Source organism: Chrysemys picta, chromosome 1 (genome assembly GCF_011386835.1).
Source record: "Chrysemys picta bellii isolate R12L10 chromosome 1, ASM1138683v2, whole genome shotgun sequence".
In the NCBI taxonomy this organism is placed as follows: domain Eukaryota; kingdom Metazoa; phylum Chordata; order Testudines; family Emydidae; genus Chrysemys; species Chrysemys picta.
Window position 1 is genome coordinate 306,700,045 of NC_088791.1, and position 19,047 is coordinate 306,719,091.

Consider the following 19,047-nt stretch of genomic DNA (forward strand, 5'->3'; position numbering starts at 1 on the left):
AGAGCTTTTAGCTATGCTAGCAAGCGTCTGCTGAATATATGTGAACTGACTTTTTTTCAAAGGTTTATAACTTGGCCAAATTTGGGTTGTTATGGGGATGGCGTATGGCCCACCTTTGGCATTAAGGTTACCCCCTGCCAAATTTTAAGTCCCTGGTTCAAAGCATGGGGGCACTAGAACTTCTCAGAGAAAAAGGTTTGCCAGAATTGAACATTTGCAAAACGCTGTATTTTTCCATAGCTTAGTTCTCAGAATTTAGCATGACAGACTCCTCTCATAGAAAATTTCTGTTATAAGTTATAAGCAACTGAAAACAAGGTTTTATAGGTCATGTGGGTAGTCTGGTGAAATGGAATTGAACTCTGGTCTCCTGAGTCCAAGGTTAGCATCCTAACCACTGAGCAGTCCTTCTTTTATAGATTCATAGATTTTAAGTCCAGAAGGGACCATTAGATAATCTACTCTGACCTGTATAACAGAGGCCATAGAACTTCACCCAGTTACTCTTGCATTGTACTGTCAGTTTCATCTGTTAATGTGAGTCTTCAACATAGCAGCAAGAGGGGAGAAAGACATTTTTAAAAATAGGAAAATGTGGATTTTTTTATAAATTTGTAAACAAGCGATTAGGAGTCAGGCCATCTAGGTTCTAGTTACAGCTGTTCTGCTGACATGATATGTGATCTTGATGTTAATTTTTTGTCTATAATACTTCTCTGTCTTCGATGGGTATCCCATGGATGTAATCTTTGTAAAGAGCTTTGAGATTTTTGAATGAATTATTAAGCATTAAAGTCCAATTCCTCCAGGACTTGCTCTGTTGAAGTATATGTTCAAGTAATGAGTTTTATAAAGAATATCCATTATATCGTGACATGGATCTATGTAAAAATCCAAGAATTTAATATAAATCTATGAAAAATTACTTTTCCAGTGACATGGACCTTCAATTCTTCATAACATATGAATACAAGAGTGCATTACAAACCGTCAAAATTAGTCCTGTTACTCTTTAAATGTATTGCATGTCAAGACAGATGTCATGAGGTTAAATTTGGCTTAATCTAGATTTTGTGAAAACAAGCTTTTACAAATCATTTGAACTGTTTACGTGCATTTTTAATTGTAGTTTAAAGATTTTGTTGTTGTTTATAAAGTGCTGTGAGAATGAAAAATGTTATATAAATGCTAAATGTTATTAATATATTTAGATATTTAGTAGTGTTTGCAACCCAAACAGTGCAACATTTTATTCCTTCATGAGATCCTGCAGGTGGAATTGACTAGAAACTGACTATGAAGTTGTATGAGCAAGTTTAATTAGCAGGGAAATTTAGGATGCAGATTCTGACCTGAAACCTTTCTTGGGGACCATCCTTTTTTGAAAGTGAGGTCTCAGGGTCCCCCAAGTGTACTATAGAGCTGCGGGTTTTGCCTATAAAAAGGCTCAGTTATTCCTCAGAGATGGTGGAAACCTAGTAAGTCAAATTGCATGTTTAACTCCATGGACTACTGAGACTGGTGGCATCTTCAGATATCTAGACTGAGGCCTTGTTTCTACACTGCAGGATTTTGTGAACACAAGTTACGCAGATGATCAGAACCCGCTATAGTTACATTGCTTTTGCATGTTGACACTACGCTCCTGTCAGCGGAGCGCATCCATAGTTGGTGCTCTAGCATCGACAGTGAGAGCAGTGCTGTGGGTAGCTATCTCACTGTGCTACTCGCCACCTTCTGCAGCTAGGAGTTGTGGGAAGGCGGAGTGGATCACAGTGCATCATAAAAGTGGGGTCAGTGTCCTATGATGTAGTTTTTTCTGTCCCATCATTCCATGAGCTTCCAACTGCATTTTGGGTAATTTTTCAACAGTTCCTGTTTACAGCGCGACTGCCATCTCTGCCTGAAGGGATGGATTCTGCACTGCTCTCTTCTGTTGTGGTCACAGTTATGAAAACGTCACAGCTGGTCATGCAGTATATCATGAGTTCGCAATCCGAATAGGAATCCTGATCTGACCTGCTATATGCCATGAAAAGAAACAATGCCAGATTACTTTTGGCATTCCTGGGGCAGATGCATACAGTGGACCATCACTATGGGGCTTAGGAAACAAGTACTGAGTGGTGTGATCACATCATTATGCAGGTCTGGAATGATGAGCAGTGGCTGCAGAACTTTTGGATGTGGAAAGACACCTTCCTGGAACTGTGTGCGGCGCTCGCCCCAGCACCGTGGTGCAAGGACACCAAAATGAGAGCTGCCCTCTCAATAGAAATGCGCGTGGCAATTGCTGTGTGGAAGTTGGCAACTCCAGACTGCTACCGGTCAGTCGCAAAACAGTTTGAAATCGGGAAGCCCACCGTTGGGGCTGTGTTAATGCAAGTGTGTAGGGCCATTAATTGCATCCTTCTAAGAAGGACTGTGACTCTTGGAAATGTGCATGAAATAGTGAATGGCTTTGCGACAATGGGATTCCCTAACTGTGGTGGGGTGATAGAATATAAGAATGGCTATACTGGATTGGACCAATGGTCCATCTAGCCCAGTATCCTATCTTCTGACAGTGGCCAATGCCAGGTGCTTCAGAGAGAATGAACAGAACAGGTAATCATGAAGTGATCCATACCCTTTTGCCCATTCCCAGCTTCTAGCAATCAGAGGCTAGGGACACTTCAGAGCATGGTTTTGCATCCTTGTCCATCCTGGCTAATAGGTGAGTGACCCCTAGTTCTTCTGTTATGAGAAGGAGTAAATAACACTTCCTTATTTACTTTCGCCGCACCAGTCATGATTTTATAGACCTCTATCGTATCCCTCCTTAGTCGTCTCTTTTCCAAGCGGAGAAGTCCCAGTCTTATTCATCTCTTCTCATACGGACGCCATTCCATACCCCTAATAATTTTTGTTGCCCTTTTCTGAACCTTTTTCAAGTCCAATATATCTTTTTTGAGATGGGGCAACCACATCTGCACACAGTATTCAAGATGTGGGTGTACCATGGATTTATATAGACGCAATATGATATTTTCTGTCTTATTAGCTATCCCTTTCTTAATGATTCCCAACATTCTGTTCACTTTTTTGACTGCCGCTGCACACTGAGTGGATGTTTTCAGAGAACTATCCACAATGACTCCAAGATCTCTTTCTTGAGTGGTAACAGCTAGACCCCATCATTTTATATGTATAGTTGGGATTATGTTTTCCAATGTGCATTTGTATTTATCAGCCATAAATTTCATCTGCCATTTTGTTTCCCAGTCACATCAGGAGACTGCCCTTCACTGGGTAGGTTCTTATAGCTGTGTGTAACTCCAGATGTCATTTTGAAACCTGTCCAAAGGGATGGAGTGAATGGGGTACTGCGATGTGCCAGGAAGATGCAAAGAATGTGTGAGAGGAGTTTGGGGAGGGCATGGAAAGCAGTTCTGTATGGCCTGTAGGGGTGGGAGTGAGCACTCATGTATTCTGCCTGCAGTGCAATTAGGGACTTCAATATTTCCGTTTGCTCCTCCATCACTTCTCCTTCCTCTCCTACCTATCTATTTTATTATTTTAATTTACAGTCTCTCTCCATGCCCTGTGTTCTTGTCTTTTGGCATCTGAGGATTGGAGCACCTCTCGGAACATGTCCTCCTTGCTCCACCTTGGTCGCTTCTTTATCTGGCAGAGGCATTCCACTGGTGTGTAGGGGGTTCCCCTGAAAGCCACATCAACAGAAGCACAAGAAACCGTAAATTGTAGCATGATTGTTAGTGCACTCAGAGCATCGAATCATTATAGTAATGATTCCCTTTGTTATCTTTCTCGCTGTCCATTGTCAAGCATGCAGCTTGGCGAAAGCCCTAAAGATGGTGAGTTTGGCCTGGGGTGTGTGTGCTCAAGATGGGGAAAAGGGTCTTGGTGGCTTTCTAAGGGGATCACTGCAAGTGACTAGAGACAAAATTGTAAATTAAGCTACTATTTTCCACAGGTGGGGGTCATTGAAGGTGATATCTCACTCTGAGGGTAAGCAAGAATGCAAGGGTGCATCTCCAGCATGTGTGTGGCCTCTGACTGGGTCCCTCTGCTGCTCGCCTGTGTGCTGCTTGGGTCCCCGTACAAGTGATTACCAATAAACGTGGGAAAGTTTCCTACAATGGGGGAAGGAACAAAGCAGCTCTGCCAAGGAGCCTTCAGTAGAGAATTGGCGAGTACCTCCAGGAAAGTTTCCTAGAGATCTCTCTGGAGCATTCCCGTGAAATCTCAGCGTGCATTAACACACTGTTCTGTCCCACAGTGTAGCTGCACAGGAGAATGTGAAGCATACGCAAACACAGCTAGTCTTCTACATTTCTATCCCTTAACCCACTTCTAGCATATAACAAAGCCAAGGACAGTTCTACTTCATATAAGCAAGCAACATCAACTCAAAAAGATCACTCTCCTGCGTCATGTGTGCCAGAGAAAGAATGCTGGATTGGCTTGAACCCTCCTGGGTCGAGAAGAGGTCCTGGCTCACCACGTACTGGATGACCCTGTCGCTTGTCCCAAGTCATCCTCCAACTCGACCTCTTCATCCACCACTTCATCCTCGGGGTTCATTCCACTGTCTGCTGTCTCCACCCTACGCCCGAAGTATCCACAGGGCTCTTGGTGGTGGAGATGGGGTCACTGCCAAGGATAGCGTCCAGCTCCTTATGGAATCGGCAGGTCTTCGGCGCAGCGCCAGAGCGATGGTTTGATCCCTTGTCTACTGGTATGCCTGCTTCAGCTCCTTTATATTCACACAGCATTGATGCGTGTCCCATTTGTACCCCCTATCCAACATGCCATGAGAAATCCGACCATAGGTTTCGAAGTTCCTATAGCTGGAGCGGAGCTGGGACTGCACAGCCTCCTTTTTCCACAGAGCCAGCAGATCCACCAATTCAGGTGTGTGCCAAGCAGGGGAGCATTTGTTGCATGGAGCTGCCATGGTCAGCTGGGAAGATGCTATGTGACCCTCCATACCAAGCAAATGGGAAGTGGAATTTCAAAAATTCCTGGGCCTTTAAAGGGGGAGGGTCTGATGCCTGGTCTGGTGCAGGGCAGCAGAGTTCGAACTGCTCCCGGAGGTTATTTACAGCGACATAACCAAGCACAGTGTCTACACTGACACTTTGTCAATCTAATTTTGCCACAAAAAGTTCTAAGCCTCTCATCAAGGTGGTTTTATTTTGTCAGCAAAGCAGGAGAGTTTTGTCAGCGGAAGGAGCATTGTAGTGTGTACACCTCCACTGTTTTCCTGACGAAAGCTGACTTTTGTCAACAGAAGTCTGTAGTGTAGACGATTTCTGAGTAGTAGTAGTAAGATAATGAAAGGGTAAGAATGAGGGACAAGGAAGTAGCTAAAATTTGTAGCTCAGTTTTAAGTATATTTTGTTTTCCTTCTGTTTCTATTTAAGTGTTGGCTCTTTTAATATTTGTTTTGTTGTTTCATGCCTGTTGCAAGTGACATATTTCTATTTTTGTATCCCTTTACTCACCTTAGTAATAGTTTAGCTTATTACTAAATGTTATCTTTTAATCCCACACCAAGCCATTCTTTTTAGGTGACAAATCTGAGGAACTGTCCCAGATTGAGGTGTCAGTTGAGGAGTTTTTGGAACAAATTGATAAATTAAACAGTAATACGTCACCAGGATCAGATGGTATTTACCAAGAGTTTGGAAGGAACTCAGATGTGAAATCGCAGAACTATTAACTGTGGTATGAAACCTACATTTAAATCAGCTTCTGTACCAGATGACTGGAGGATAGCTAATGTGATGCCAATTTTTTTAAAAAGGCTCCAGAGTCGATCCCGGGATAACAGATCAGTAAGCCTAATTTCAGAACCAGGCAAATTAGTTGAAACTTTAGTAAAGAACAGTATTATCAGACACATAGATGAACACAGTTTGTTGGCGAAAAGTCAACCTGGCCTTTGTAAAGGGAAATCATGCCTCATCAGTCTACTAGAATGCTTTGAGGGGGTTAAGAAGCATGTGGACGCTGGTGACCCAGTGGATATAGTGTACTTAGCCTCTCAGAAGCCCTTTGTGATAGGGTCCCTCACCAAAGGCTCTTAAGCAAAATAAGCTGTCATGGCATAAGGGGGAAGGTCGTCTCATGGATCAGTAACTGGTTAAAAGATAGGAAACAAAGGGCAAAAATAAATGGTCAGTTTTCAGAATGGAGAGAGGTAAAAAGTGGTGTCCCCCAGGGGTCTGTACTGGGATCAGTGCTATTCAACATATTAATAAATGATCTGAAAAAAGGGATAAACCGTGAGATGGAAAAATTTGCAGATGAAACAAAATTACTTAAGATCGTTAAGTGATCTGCAGAAAGGGGTAAACAGTGAGGTGGCAAAGTTTGCAGATGAGACTAAATGGCTCAAGATAGTTAAGATCAAAGCAGACTGTGAAGAACTTCAAAAAGATCTCACAAAACTAAGTGATTAGGCAACAAAATGGCAAATGAAATGTAATGTGGATAAATGTAAAGTAATGCACATTGGAAAAAATTACCCCAACTATTCATTAAATTAGCCCCCATCATATTGAGCTACAACTAATCAGGAAAGAGATCTTGGAGTTATCGTGGATCTGAAGACATCCACGTAGTGTGCAGCGGCAGTCAAAAAAGCAAATAGGATGTTAGGAATCATTAAAAAAGGGAGAGAGAATAAGACTCAGAATATCTTATTGCTCTTATATAAATCCATGGTACTCCCACATCTTGAATACTGCATACAGATGTGATCTCATCTCAAAAAAGATATACTGGCATTGGAAAAGGTTCAGAGAAGGGCAACTAAAATGATTAGGGGGTTGGAACGTGTCCCATATGAGGAGATTAGAGGCTAGGACTTTTCAGCTTGGAAAAGAGGAGACTAAGGGGGGATATGATAGAGGTATATAAAATCATGAGTGGTGTGGAGAAAGGGTGAATAAGGAAAAGTTATTTACTTGTTCCCATAATATAAGAACTAGGGGCCACCAAATGAAATTGATGGGCAGCAGGTTTATAACACACAAAAGGAAGTCCTTCAGACAGCACACAATCAACCTGTAGAACTCCTTGCCTGAGGAAGTTGTGAAGGCTAGGACTATAACAGGGTTTAAAAGAGAACTAGATAAATTCATGGAGGTTAAGTCCATTAATGGCTATTAGCCAGAATAAGTAAGGAACGGTGTCCCTAGCCTCTGTTGTCAGAGGGTGGAGATGGATGGCAGGAGAGAGATCATTTGACCATTACCTGTTAGCTTCACTCCTTCTGGGACACCTGGCATTGGTCACTGTTGGTAGGCAGGATACTGGGCTGAATGGACCTTTGGTCTGACCCAGTATGGCCATTCTTATGTTTTGTTTATCATTTTTACAGTGCAAATATTGTAATAAAATAATATAAAATGAGCACTATACATTTTGTATTCTGTGTTGTAATTGAAATTGTTATATTTGAAAATGTAGAAAAACATCCAAAAATATTTAATAAATTTCAATTGGTATTCTATTGTTTAACAGTGAGATTAAAACTGCGATTAATCACAATTAATTTTTTTGAGTTAATTGCATGAGTTAACTGTGATTAATCAACAGCCCTAATTTTAATCTGTTTGTTATGACAGTTTTAATTGTGCAGTAGTCAGAGTTTTGGCTGGGGGTAAGCAATACATGGAAAATAAAATAATTTATTGTGTTTCTGGGATTGCAGGACTTTCGTGCCATTGTCAATGTTGACTTTAGCAAATAGGAGAATACAGCAGAATGTGCTCGATATGTGTCAGTACAACATGAAACGCTATGTCAATTGTACATAACGACACTGTAAAATTTAAAATAAAAATAAAGGTCCCACATTTAGCCTTGCAGAGAGACTTGTTGAAGTCATTGGTGCTCCACAGAGGTGCATGAATATGGCTGTATGCAGCCAGTTGGTGGATTGTGGCCTAGTTATCTACTAGCTGTTTCATTAAGGTAGGTACTTTCTCTTAAGATAGGAGATATTTTTGTATATAAGAATCTACTGAATTGTCAGTTATTGCTTGGGGAGAATAGCGACACCTGAAGTACATGTGTTTTATACAGTAGGTGAATAATATGGAAGCTGGATCTCATTGCCAAATGCAGAATCATCTTCAGCTGAATAAGAAAATCAGCTACTTGTCTGAAATCATGGCTTCCTGACTTGGAATGTAGTATCTATAGAATACATTTTTATAGGGAGGAGAGGGGGAAATGAAGTGTTGTCAGACATGGGCAAAACTCACCATTTATCTCAAAGTTGTTAAAAAGGCCTCAGTACTATGAGCTTTATTTGCCCAGGAGGAAAATTGTGTTCAAATTCTTATATGTTATATCCCAAACCAGCCCAACAAATCTTTTGCTAAAGGAAAAAATATTCCACTCAGTTTACTGTTGAACAATATGAACCAAAAGTATATGTAATTATACATTTAAAATGTCATGTCATAAATTGTATTACATATGTTGATAAAGATGTTTATGTAACCCTATCTATAGGGGTGGAGGAAGAAAAAAATTTGTTCTTAGCACAGTCTTGATCATACTACTTGGATCATTAGTACCTTTTGGACTTCATTATTCTTAATGCCATTATAAATTGCTGTGTTAGGACACTATAAATGAATAAGTAATATAAAATATACACAGATTAGGTACTGTGTTATGAGCTTTATCTTCATGATTGATCTGGCAGAGTGGTGTGTCAGATTCCTTCTGTGGTTGAATTTTTAAAGAAGATGTGTGGTTTTGTGACTGGTCTACGATGTTAGATTATATACTAATGATCCACAACCAGTCTCTTGCTGATGACAGTGGGTTGTGTGCATAAAGTTAGAGGACAGAACTGTGTAATAACGAAACTTTTAACTAGTAAAGTTATTCAAATTTTTATGGACAGGTATGGTAATTGAGAGTGCAAATGGACACACTTATGCTTCTACGTTATTTGTGATTTGGCCTGTTCTCCTCCTTTCCTGGTCTCTAATCTGTAGGACATACCAGAGTACAAGGCCCCACATGCTGCTCTATTTCTTATCCTCTGGCTACTCTGTCTCCTTTTGAGGCAATATAGCATAGCTGCCTAGATTTCCCAGAATGCACTGATAGAGATATCAGTGTGATAGTTGTGGACATGTGTTGGTAGTGACAGACTGCTGTGTACATACAAATTTAACCATGTTTACTTGAAACCTGTTAAAGTAATAGTGGGTCTAAGAAGTGGCAGATAAATATGAATATAGTAAGAAGTCTCATTCTGCCCAGGGGTTGAGATTTTGAGTGTGCTGCTGAGGTAGCAGATAATTCTGTTCCTATAACTGAGCTGTAATAAATCAACCTTGCTCGTTCACAAATATGGTTTGGCAAAACTAGGCAATAGTGAAATGAATTTTGGATAAAACAAAAGTTTGTTAATTTTAGTTTTATTCAGAATTTAAAAATTGAAAAGAATAAAATCATTCATTTAAAAATGGAGACCTCTTCTGTAATGGCTTATTTATCATGGTAGCTGATGACAACATTAGATAAAAATATAGAATTATAAAAATGTGAGTATAGTAGATTTTGGTGACACTGAGTGATATGTTTTCCCAAGACAGAACTGCTTTTGCATTACTGATTTGTATATTTGAGATTGCAGTGGCATTTCCAGTGAAAATAAAATGCATATTCATGATGGTCCCATTCCCTTAAAAAGAACTGCACAGACAGACCTCCCATGGCTTCAGTGGGGCTTCATAGTGTTACACTGGTAGATTGTAGCCTTAATTATGTACATACTGTTTTTCTGATGGATACTACAGGAGCTGCAGAGGGCACTTGATGGATTTGTTTTGGGGATGATATGGCTTTTATAAAAATAATAATTTCCTGGCTCTGTATATTTGAAATCTGAAAACACTTGATTCGTTAAATAACTAATAATTAAGTGTTAGGATGTCTGAATGAAAAAATTAGTAGTATTAAATGGATCCAGTCCATGATACAATACCAAACTGGCATTGACAAATTTTAAAAAAATGTTTAAAGTGGAGAGGGAGGTGAGGTGGTTTAGGAGGATAGATTAGTAAGAGAACAGGTAAAGGAAAGAAGAGCAACAAAAGGAGAATGATTTATTGTTTTATGAATTTCTGCTTTCTCTTTTTCTTCGCCATTTCTTTAAAGCTTTTTAAGAAACTATTGTCAACCAAGATTGTTTAATGCATAGAAATAAATATTTATTTATTTAAAGTGTTGGCAAAGGTTTTATTTTAAATTAAAAAATACTGTGCATCAAATAATTATGAAATGTAAACACTTAATTATTAAAATTAAGATATTTAATTTTTTGGCATTAGGGAGTGATAGTGTGATGATTAGATTTAGTATTACATTGATGGAGGACTGACTGCTTTTTTTTTTTTTCCTGGTTGAGCTAAGAGTGCATGCAGTGACACTAAAACAGTGTTTTCCACTGAAAGTTTAGGAAAGATGGAGGGTAGAAGGAATCATCAAATGATTTCTCTGTGTGACCAAAAGTGGGAAAAGTTAAATTTGGGGGGTGGGGGGAGAGGGAGAGAAATCAAATAGCTTGTCTTATTTTAAAATAAGTTAAAAGTGAGGGTTGCTTTTAGGGAAAGGCATATGCTCTGTTGCAGTTCTGACTTTCCTCAGTAGAACAGCCCTGCAGGATTATTACATTGGTTCTGCTGCCACTGCCTGTTTTTCTTGCGTGTGCAGCAACAATAGAGTAAGTGACGTGTAAGTCTTGTTAGTTTTACTGTGCTGCTCCAGCTAGGCATGTACAGTACTATATACTAGAGCAAGGGTTCTCAGGACAAATTTTTTGGTGGCCTCAGAGTATGGCTACCAACTCTTGCTGGTGGCCGCTCTCACTCTTTTCCCTAAAACACTTAATTAGCTTTAGGAAAAAACAAATAAATATGCACATAGACAGTCCAAAACATTATTTATTTATTGCTAGTTAGAAAGTCTGTTGTGAAAAGTGATATTAACAAACATGCCAGTATCACGTTTCACTGCTGACTTACTCAGCCCTGCCCTGCCAAGCCCTGGATGGGGGGCTGGGAGAGGCAGTGGAGGGCTGGAGCCCAAAGCCTTGGAGCCTGGGGTCTACCGCTTCATAGCCAGAGCCTGGGACTGGAGCCCAATGTCCCTCAGCCAGAACCTGCCGCCCTGCCACCCCAGGGCTGAAGGCCAAAGCCTGAGCCCCACTGCCCTGGGAAGGTGGGGAATTCACTGGCTGCCTGATCCTCCAGCCTTATGCCTGAGGTGTCTCCAAAGGGAGGCAGAGCCCAACTGCTGCTGGCAGCCCCAGCAATCAACACTATCATGGTGCATCCAGGAGCAACAAGGAGGGGGAGAGGCTGCTATTTTGCCACTCACCCCCACCCCATCACAGCACAGGAGGGTGTGGCCACTAGAAAAGCCCCTGGTGGCCGCATTTGAGAAACAATGTGCTAGAGTTGCACAGGTACAAATGAGAGAAAGGATGGTCTAGTGGTTAGGGCACTGGTCTCTGACTCAGGAGACCCAATTCAGTTCCAAACTCTGCCACAAACACCCTGTGTGATTGTTTCCCATACTGCCCACCTGCAAGATGGGAGTAATACTTCCCAGGAGTGTTGTGAAAATATATACTTTAAAAGATATGGAATGTGCTCAGTTGTTACTGTCATGGAAAGTAGGCACAAATGTGCCTCCTGTGAGGAAGGGAGAAAAACCACCAAATAAGGAAACAGTGGAGATAAAAGAAAATGCTTAATTTTGGATTGGAAATTGTTGGGTTTCTTTTAGCGACAAAACTGAAGGTATCGAAGATCAAAAATAGTACAACATTAAACTTCCCTAAATCACTTTATTGTTTACCCTCTAAAGAATAAGATTTGGCTAATTTGTAATGGTTTTGCTTTTTTCCTTTGTTTGACAGTATTCTACTTGGTCAAAATCGTGATGGCGTGGTGTTCAGCACCGATGATTATTTTCGTCAGCAAGATGGATATACATATAACGTTGCTCAGCTTGGTGATGCTCATGACTGGAACCAGAAGAGAGGTGTGAACACACTAGAGGAATTCTTTTAGATCTTGAATGGTTAGAATGTGCATGTATAGCATAAACATGTAGATACAAGTGTCAGTGGTCAGTTTACATGGAATTCACAAATACATAACTTCTGTACCCTTCTTTAAAACTAAAGATTCAGATGTGAGAAGACCATAGACAAAAATCCTTTTTCTTCTTTATGCAAAATCCACAGATCTATTACAGTGGGTACTTCAGCCTGCTTGCAGATTCAGGGCAGAACCAGATCTGTTAGTCACTGGTAGCAGGGGAACACCCTGTGTCCTGAAGTTCCCTCCAGTGACCAGCATCTCTGCCACCCCTCCCTGCCACAGAACTTTTCTGTGGGAAATTCCTGACTTTTATTTCAAAATTTTAGACTAACACCTGTCCTCAGTAATGTTTCTGTCTAATTCCCAGTCATGTCCCATGGCTGCACTGGATTTTGGGGGCAGTTTTCCCCTCAGCTATGATTCCCTTTCTGAGGTGTTTGAAGCGGATGGTGCCTCTGCAGGCTTCAGGGTCCAAGCTAGGTCAAGAAAAGCTGGAGGCAAAAGGAAGGCCCTTTTGTCTCCTGCTCCCCCACTTACTTAGTGTCTCACTGGGTAGCTCAGCTGGCTCTGCAGGCAGGACACATTTTCCCTCTCCGCCCATTCATGGCAGGGTTGGCTTGTTCCCTCACCTGTTCCTGGGAAGAAAGGGAACCAGACAGTACTGGGGAAGCTAGCTTTGCTGGGCAAGATGCAGCTCCGGCTTGGTGGCGTTGCTTCAGACCCTCTTTGCCCAGTAGGAAAGGAGTCAGGTAGGACTGGAATGAAACTGGCTCTAGGGCAAGCAGCTGCTCCCTTTTCCCTTCCCATGATGGGAGGGAAGCCAGAAGGGCAGCACACTAGATGGAAGATTACATCTGAGTTCCTATAGCCTGCACCAGCAGCTGTGCCTCTGACTGAGGAGCTCAACTGCCTCCTTGTCTGTAGGTCACAACTGGAGGGAATCGGACACAGCATGGATGCTGCCAATACTAGAGACAGTGGTAAAGGGCCTTTGGACCCAGCTCCCTCCCCATCCTCTCAACTCTAGAACTGCCTCCTCTAGGAATCCCTACTTCTATTCCAGGCTGAGTCCTTCTGGGAAACACTGACCTATCTGGATATAAGAGGGCCGGACTCACCCCTGTGGCACCTCCTGCTGGTCGTCCAGGGAATTAGCTCACCAGCCCCTAGAGCGCCCTCTGCAGTCCGGTGATCCACCTTGTCCTCTTCTGGCACCTATGTCCCTCCCAGGACCCTGGTGCCCCTTGCCCTGGGTGCTGCCCCCTGGCAATACCCCCACACACGCTAGGTCTCCCCTCCCAGGGGAACCCCCATCCACTAACCCCACCTCACCTCAGGATAAGACCACTGCCAGTCACCAACTAGCCCTCACTCTCTGGGGCAGATTGCAGTATAGGCCACTCATCACTGGCAAGGTTGGGTTTGGACCTGCTGCCTTGGCCTAGCCCTGGGCTGCCCTCTGCAACCCCCAGTACCCTTTGGCCTTCTCCTAGGCTGCAGCCTGGGGCTTTCCAGGCTGGAGCTCCCCAGCTCCTCAGCCCTGCTGCACTACAGGTACCCTGCATCTAGCTCCCTGCAGCCAGGCCCTTCTCTCTCTGAAGGCAGAGAGAGACTCTGAGTGCCTGGCTCCCAGCCTCTTATGTAGGGCCAGCTGGGGCCTGATTGGCGTGTGGCCCAGCTGTGGCTACTTCCCCAATCAGCCCAGTAGCTTTTCCCTTTGCCCCAGCCCTCTGCCAAGGCTGTTTTAAACCCCTCAGGCAGGAGCGGGGTAACCACCCCGCTACACTGGACCATGTGGATCCCAGGCAGTAGAGAGGGATGGAGCTCCTGGGGAAGCCCATCTTTGAGCACCAGGACAGGGCCATCCTGAGAAACCCGAAAGGAAAACAAATACGTCCAGCCTCATTGATGACAGAGATATCGGTAGCCACTTGAAATATTTCTGGAGCAATTTGGGACCAGTTTCACTCCCCCTTCTGAAGCAGGATTATGAGGACAAACTCCCAAAGAGGGAATAAATTAATATTAAAATTGGCGCTGTTTCCCCTGCTGACCTTCACAAAGTGCAGCAGGGCAGATAATCCTCAGTGAGAGTTCCTCTGCTCACCTTCAAAGTGCAGCAGGGCAGATCAGTGCAGAAAAGACTAGGCCAGGGGTAGGCAACCTATGGCACGCGTGCCAAAGGCGGCACGTGAGCTGATTTTCAGTAGCACTCACACTGCCCGGGTCCAGGCCACCGGTCCAGGGGGCTCTGCATTTTAATTTAATTTTAAATTAAGCTTCTTAAACATTTTAAAAACCTTATTTACTTTACATACAACAATAGTTTAGTTATATATTATAGACTTATAGAAAGAGACCTTCTAAAAACGTTAAAATGTATTACTGGCACGCAAAACCTTAAATCAGAGTGAATAAATGAACACTCGGCACACCACTTCTGAAAGGTTACCGACCAGGCCATAGACATGTGTTGATTCCTCTAGGCGTGCACCTCCCCCGACTTAACACACATGCAAAGGGAATTCTTCCTGCTTGCAGGAGGAAGGCAGCAGATGAAATCAGAGTTAGAAAATCAAATATAAAATACATTTAAACAAATAACACAGCAGAGGATAGACACTGTTAGACAATAGAGTACTGAGTATTGTGAAACAACATATAGGAGGTCTACAGTTTCTTACCCAAGAAAGGTTGTAGCCATATACTTTTTCTTATGCACTCCTGGAAGATGTACTAAAGGGACAGGGATTTCTGGCCACACCAAAAAACCTGGGAAAGTATCATGCTGTCATTCCCATCTGCTACTGTGCATCACCAAGCCGTAATATCCAGGTTATTGTTTCCAACCTCTGTTGCAGGTTGCCATGTTTCTCGTCATCGCTTCCATCCCTTCCCATCAGACAAATGGCTATGGGGTAATGAAAGAGACAGCAACCCAGATGTGAAAGAAACAGTGGGCAGTGTTGGGCCTCTTGACTCGACATTTATTTATTTCTGCCCTGGCCTCCATTTTATAAGGCCAGAAGATTCCTCAGTGTTCACTAGTCAGTATTTAACATAGGACTGGTGTCTTAGATAAACGTGGCTGTTTTCCCCTGTGGTCAGGGATTCAGTGTTTTGAACTCAGGGAGATTTTTACTTGAACGAATGGCCTCTTCACTATACAGACCCTTTACAGCTAGCCAAGTTCAGTCATGCATCATCTCATCGCAGCCTTCTCCTTTGGGCATGGAAACTTTTGGGTGGCATCAGACGAACAAAAATAAACAAATATGAACTGTCATCTGACACGCTGAGTTGTCTCCCCATGCTTTCACAAGCAGCTCTAACATAAGTGGAGATTATTGCAACCTAAAAATTGCATGGCCTAAGGACTTTTCTCTGGAAAGAAGAAAAAGGGAGAGAAAAAAGGGATTCCTATTTGTTTCATGCATGTATATGGGGCTTTGGACCTTGGGATTAGATGCTCAGACAAATCAGTTCCCAGCTATCTTAGTGATACAGTGGGAAACTTTATAGAAAGCTGAGGCTGCTCATGATCAACAGAAGAGTCTTTACAGTTCTGACTCCTGCCAGACATCATCAAAAGGAATACAGGTCATATGGCAAATTGAAGCAGTTTGTGAAGTGTAACCGACGAAAATACATCTTTACAAGTGGTAGCTAGAACAAGTGCCAGGTCAGTAACTGTCCTCTGTTGCTTCAGAGGTATCTGCGGGTCTCACAACCAGCCTTAACTGGAGGTAGACACCTGATTGGTGACAGGCTCTCTTATTTTGGGGGCAAAAGGTCTTACCTGTAACTTTGATCAAATGGGTCACTGGACATTGTCCAGAGTGAACTACCTATGGAGCTTTGGAAGAATTTCAGGAATATCTTTGTCCCATTCCCAGCTACTTACAATCATAGCATTGTAACCTGCTCCTAGTTCTAGTCACACAAAATTGGGGTCAGGCAAAGCAATGTCCCTCTCTGAAACATCTAAATAAGTTCCTAATGCAGGCTTGTCATCAAAGCCTTCCCATTTTACCATCATCAGGCAATTCTTATGTTTTCCAATTTCTATCTTTACCGTATGATCTTATGTGTGCTCCAAGGGTCTCTCACCAGGATCAGGGTAGCAATAATATTCGCTTTAGGGAAGAAGGAAATTCACTCATCTCTTGTCCAACTATTTGTCTTACCGGGGTTCTGTACAGATAGAAAGCTGAAGAAGCAAACACACCCAGAGTGATGCAGTTCCTGGAGTTCCTTTGGATTCAGGACAAACACAGACATATGGTTCCAAGGAATTCAGTCATAGGCCTGTGACGAGAATTAATACCATTAGGAACAAAGGAACATTCATCTCAAAAAAATGTTAACAGAAGATGAAGATGGCCATAAGGGAAAACAAGTGCTGTCACAGAAACAAAAATCCAATTCTTATTGGAGCCTTTTAGGAATTCTGATATCGTACACATACGATACTATTCATACGATACTTATCCAGTAGATTTGGATATCCCCTCCATATGTTGCACTGTCTTATCTGTTGGCAGAGAACAAGCTCCATTTGTATGTTCTGTGCTCCTATAACTGGTGTATGTAGAAAATCAGATATTTTGAGGGGTTCCTCCAGATCAGGGTACCAAAAAAAGGGAGATCACAGCATCCACTAGCTGGAACACAATGAATTGAACTGAGATATCAGAGCATTGCTCCTTCTATGGATAACAGACCTGTTTGGGTCATGATAGTCAACGTGACTGATAGATTTTCATAATATATGGGAAGAACACAATCAGCTCTATCCCAGAGAGAAATTCTGTCTTCGGTGGAGCAGAGTTTCCTCTCTCTGTGTGCGCTGCCCGTCAAGGAGGCAATGGTCATCAAGATTTACACGTGGCAAAAGTCAGATTAGCAGAGTGACTTCTATACCCAGAAATAACTGGCTAATTTTAAATCAATTTGGTGGGCTGATGATTGACCTCTTTGCACCTGGAAACAGTAAATAAGTGCCCTGAGGCCTCTCTGTGTGTCAGGACCCAGGAAGTAAGGTGGTGAGTGACATCTTGCTAAGCTGTGCAGGGTCCCTCCTATATGTCTTCCCACCTTTTCCACTGTTCCCCAGAACAATACAAAATATAGGAATGAGAAAACAGTAAAATATCATTTAAACCTTTCTGGAAGAAGGTGCTGTGGTTCTCAGGTCTGGTTAACATAGCAATGGAACTTTAGATGTCCCTATTTCACAGAAGAGATCTGCTGTTGCAAAACCAATCCTTCCTCTGGGACAGGTTTAAAATGAATATTTGGATGAAGTGACTTATTGCTGTCATGGACTCCAAAAGAGAAGGAAACAAATAGAACTTAAACTGTGGACTGTGCACCAGCCAGTAGAATAACTACATGTTAAATCAGTGAAACATATCCTTGAGTGGCCATAGCCTGGAGCGCATTATTGTGAGAGCGTGAGTGTCCCAGCAAAAAGGTCAAGGCTCTGTAGTATAATGTTCTCTGCATATTCAATAAAAGGCATTTTTTTACACATCCCAACATTAAATATCTCTTTAGGGCATCAATCTTACCCTAACCTCACACAGTCAATGTGTCACACAGGCATGTTGTCCTGCTCCTTACAGCATTGCCCAGATTGAAACCTTGCAGGAAGGGTTGTTATACTTCTTATCCATTAGAGTAGACCTCCAGATAGCTACTATCTTCAGTCAGATGTTTGTTTGGGTTTTTTTAAAATAAATTGAGAGCTTTTTAACTGAGATTTAGTATTGTACTTTTAATTCAGACAGCTGTCATAGCATCCATTCCTTAAATAAATTCAATAAATATTCCTCCTTCAGTTAAGCATCAAAGTCCAGTCCTTAGGAGCATTGACAGTTTCAGGACAGAGTAGTCATGTCTCTGCTATTGAGATCTGCCAGACTTCACCATATTCTGAATATTTGCTCATCCAGTCTTAGCCAATGCCATTTCCCTTCTTTGGGCAGAAATTTTATCCACACCGTAGTGCCCAAGGAAGGATGGAGGCAATATTTATATAATTTACCTTGTTTTGGAGGGCCATTTTTAAAGCATGTTCCTGCTTCCCATTGTGGTAGGACACTGTTACGAAAATCCCGTTGTAATGCATCTGTGGATCTATGCACCAAGAATAAGAAAATTTATCCATGCTTACTTGAAAATTTTCTTTAAGTAATAAGGTCCACAGATCTGGCCCACCATGGAGACAAATGGATCATAAAGAATAGAGAAGGAAATTGACGTCTAAGGATTTGGGTTTGTTGCTATTAGTTAGAATTTACCTTGCTTTGCAGTAGGAGAAATTGTTGTTTTTTCTCAAAGTATATTTAGCACAATCTATACATTTAAGTAGGTGTGAATTATCCTGGCTGTGGAAGTTATCTGAACTGGAGGGAACTTCAGGAAGTAGAACAGGAGTACTTGTGGCACCTTAGAGACTAACAAATTTATTAGAGCATAAGCTTTCGTGGACTACAGCCCACCTCTTCGGATGCATCCGAAGAAGTGGGCTGTAGTCCACGAAAGCTTATGCTCTAATAAATTTGTTAGTCTCTAAGGTGCATCCGAAGAAGTGGGCTGTAGTCCACGAAAGCTTATGCTCTAATAAATTTGTTAGTCTCTAAGGTGCCACAAGTACTCCTGTTCTTTTTGCGGATACAGACTAACACGGCTGCTACTCTGAAACCTGTCTTCAGGAAGTAGGGCATTCCCAGGCTGGTAGGTCTGGTTCTACCTTCAAGCAGGCTGAAGTACCCATTGTAAAGGATCTGTGGATCTTATTATTTAAAAAAAGGAAATTTTCAAGTAAGCACAGATACATATTCGTATTCCATCGAAACAGTGGAACAGCAACAGTGTAGGCTTCATCACT

The 19,047-nt window shown here is 42.2% G+C and overlaps 1 protein-coding gene across 8 annotated transcripts in view; it reads left to right on the forward strand.

The window, feature by feature from the left end:
• Window positions 1-19,047, forward strand: part of N4BP2L2 (NEDD4 binding protein 2 like 2) — a 667,270-nt gene that overhangs the window by 8,015 nt on the left and 640,208 nt on the right. For all 8 annotated transcript variants that reach the window (XM_065594543.1, XM_065594472.1, XM_065594518.1 and 5 more), the window contains one exon: window positions 11,966-12,090. In XM_065594543.1, the coding sequence (XP_065450615.1) occupies window positions 11,966-12,090 (125 nt within the window). The remainder of the gene's footprint in view (window positions 1-11,965; window positions 12,091-19,047) is intronic.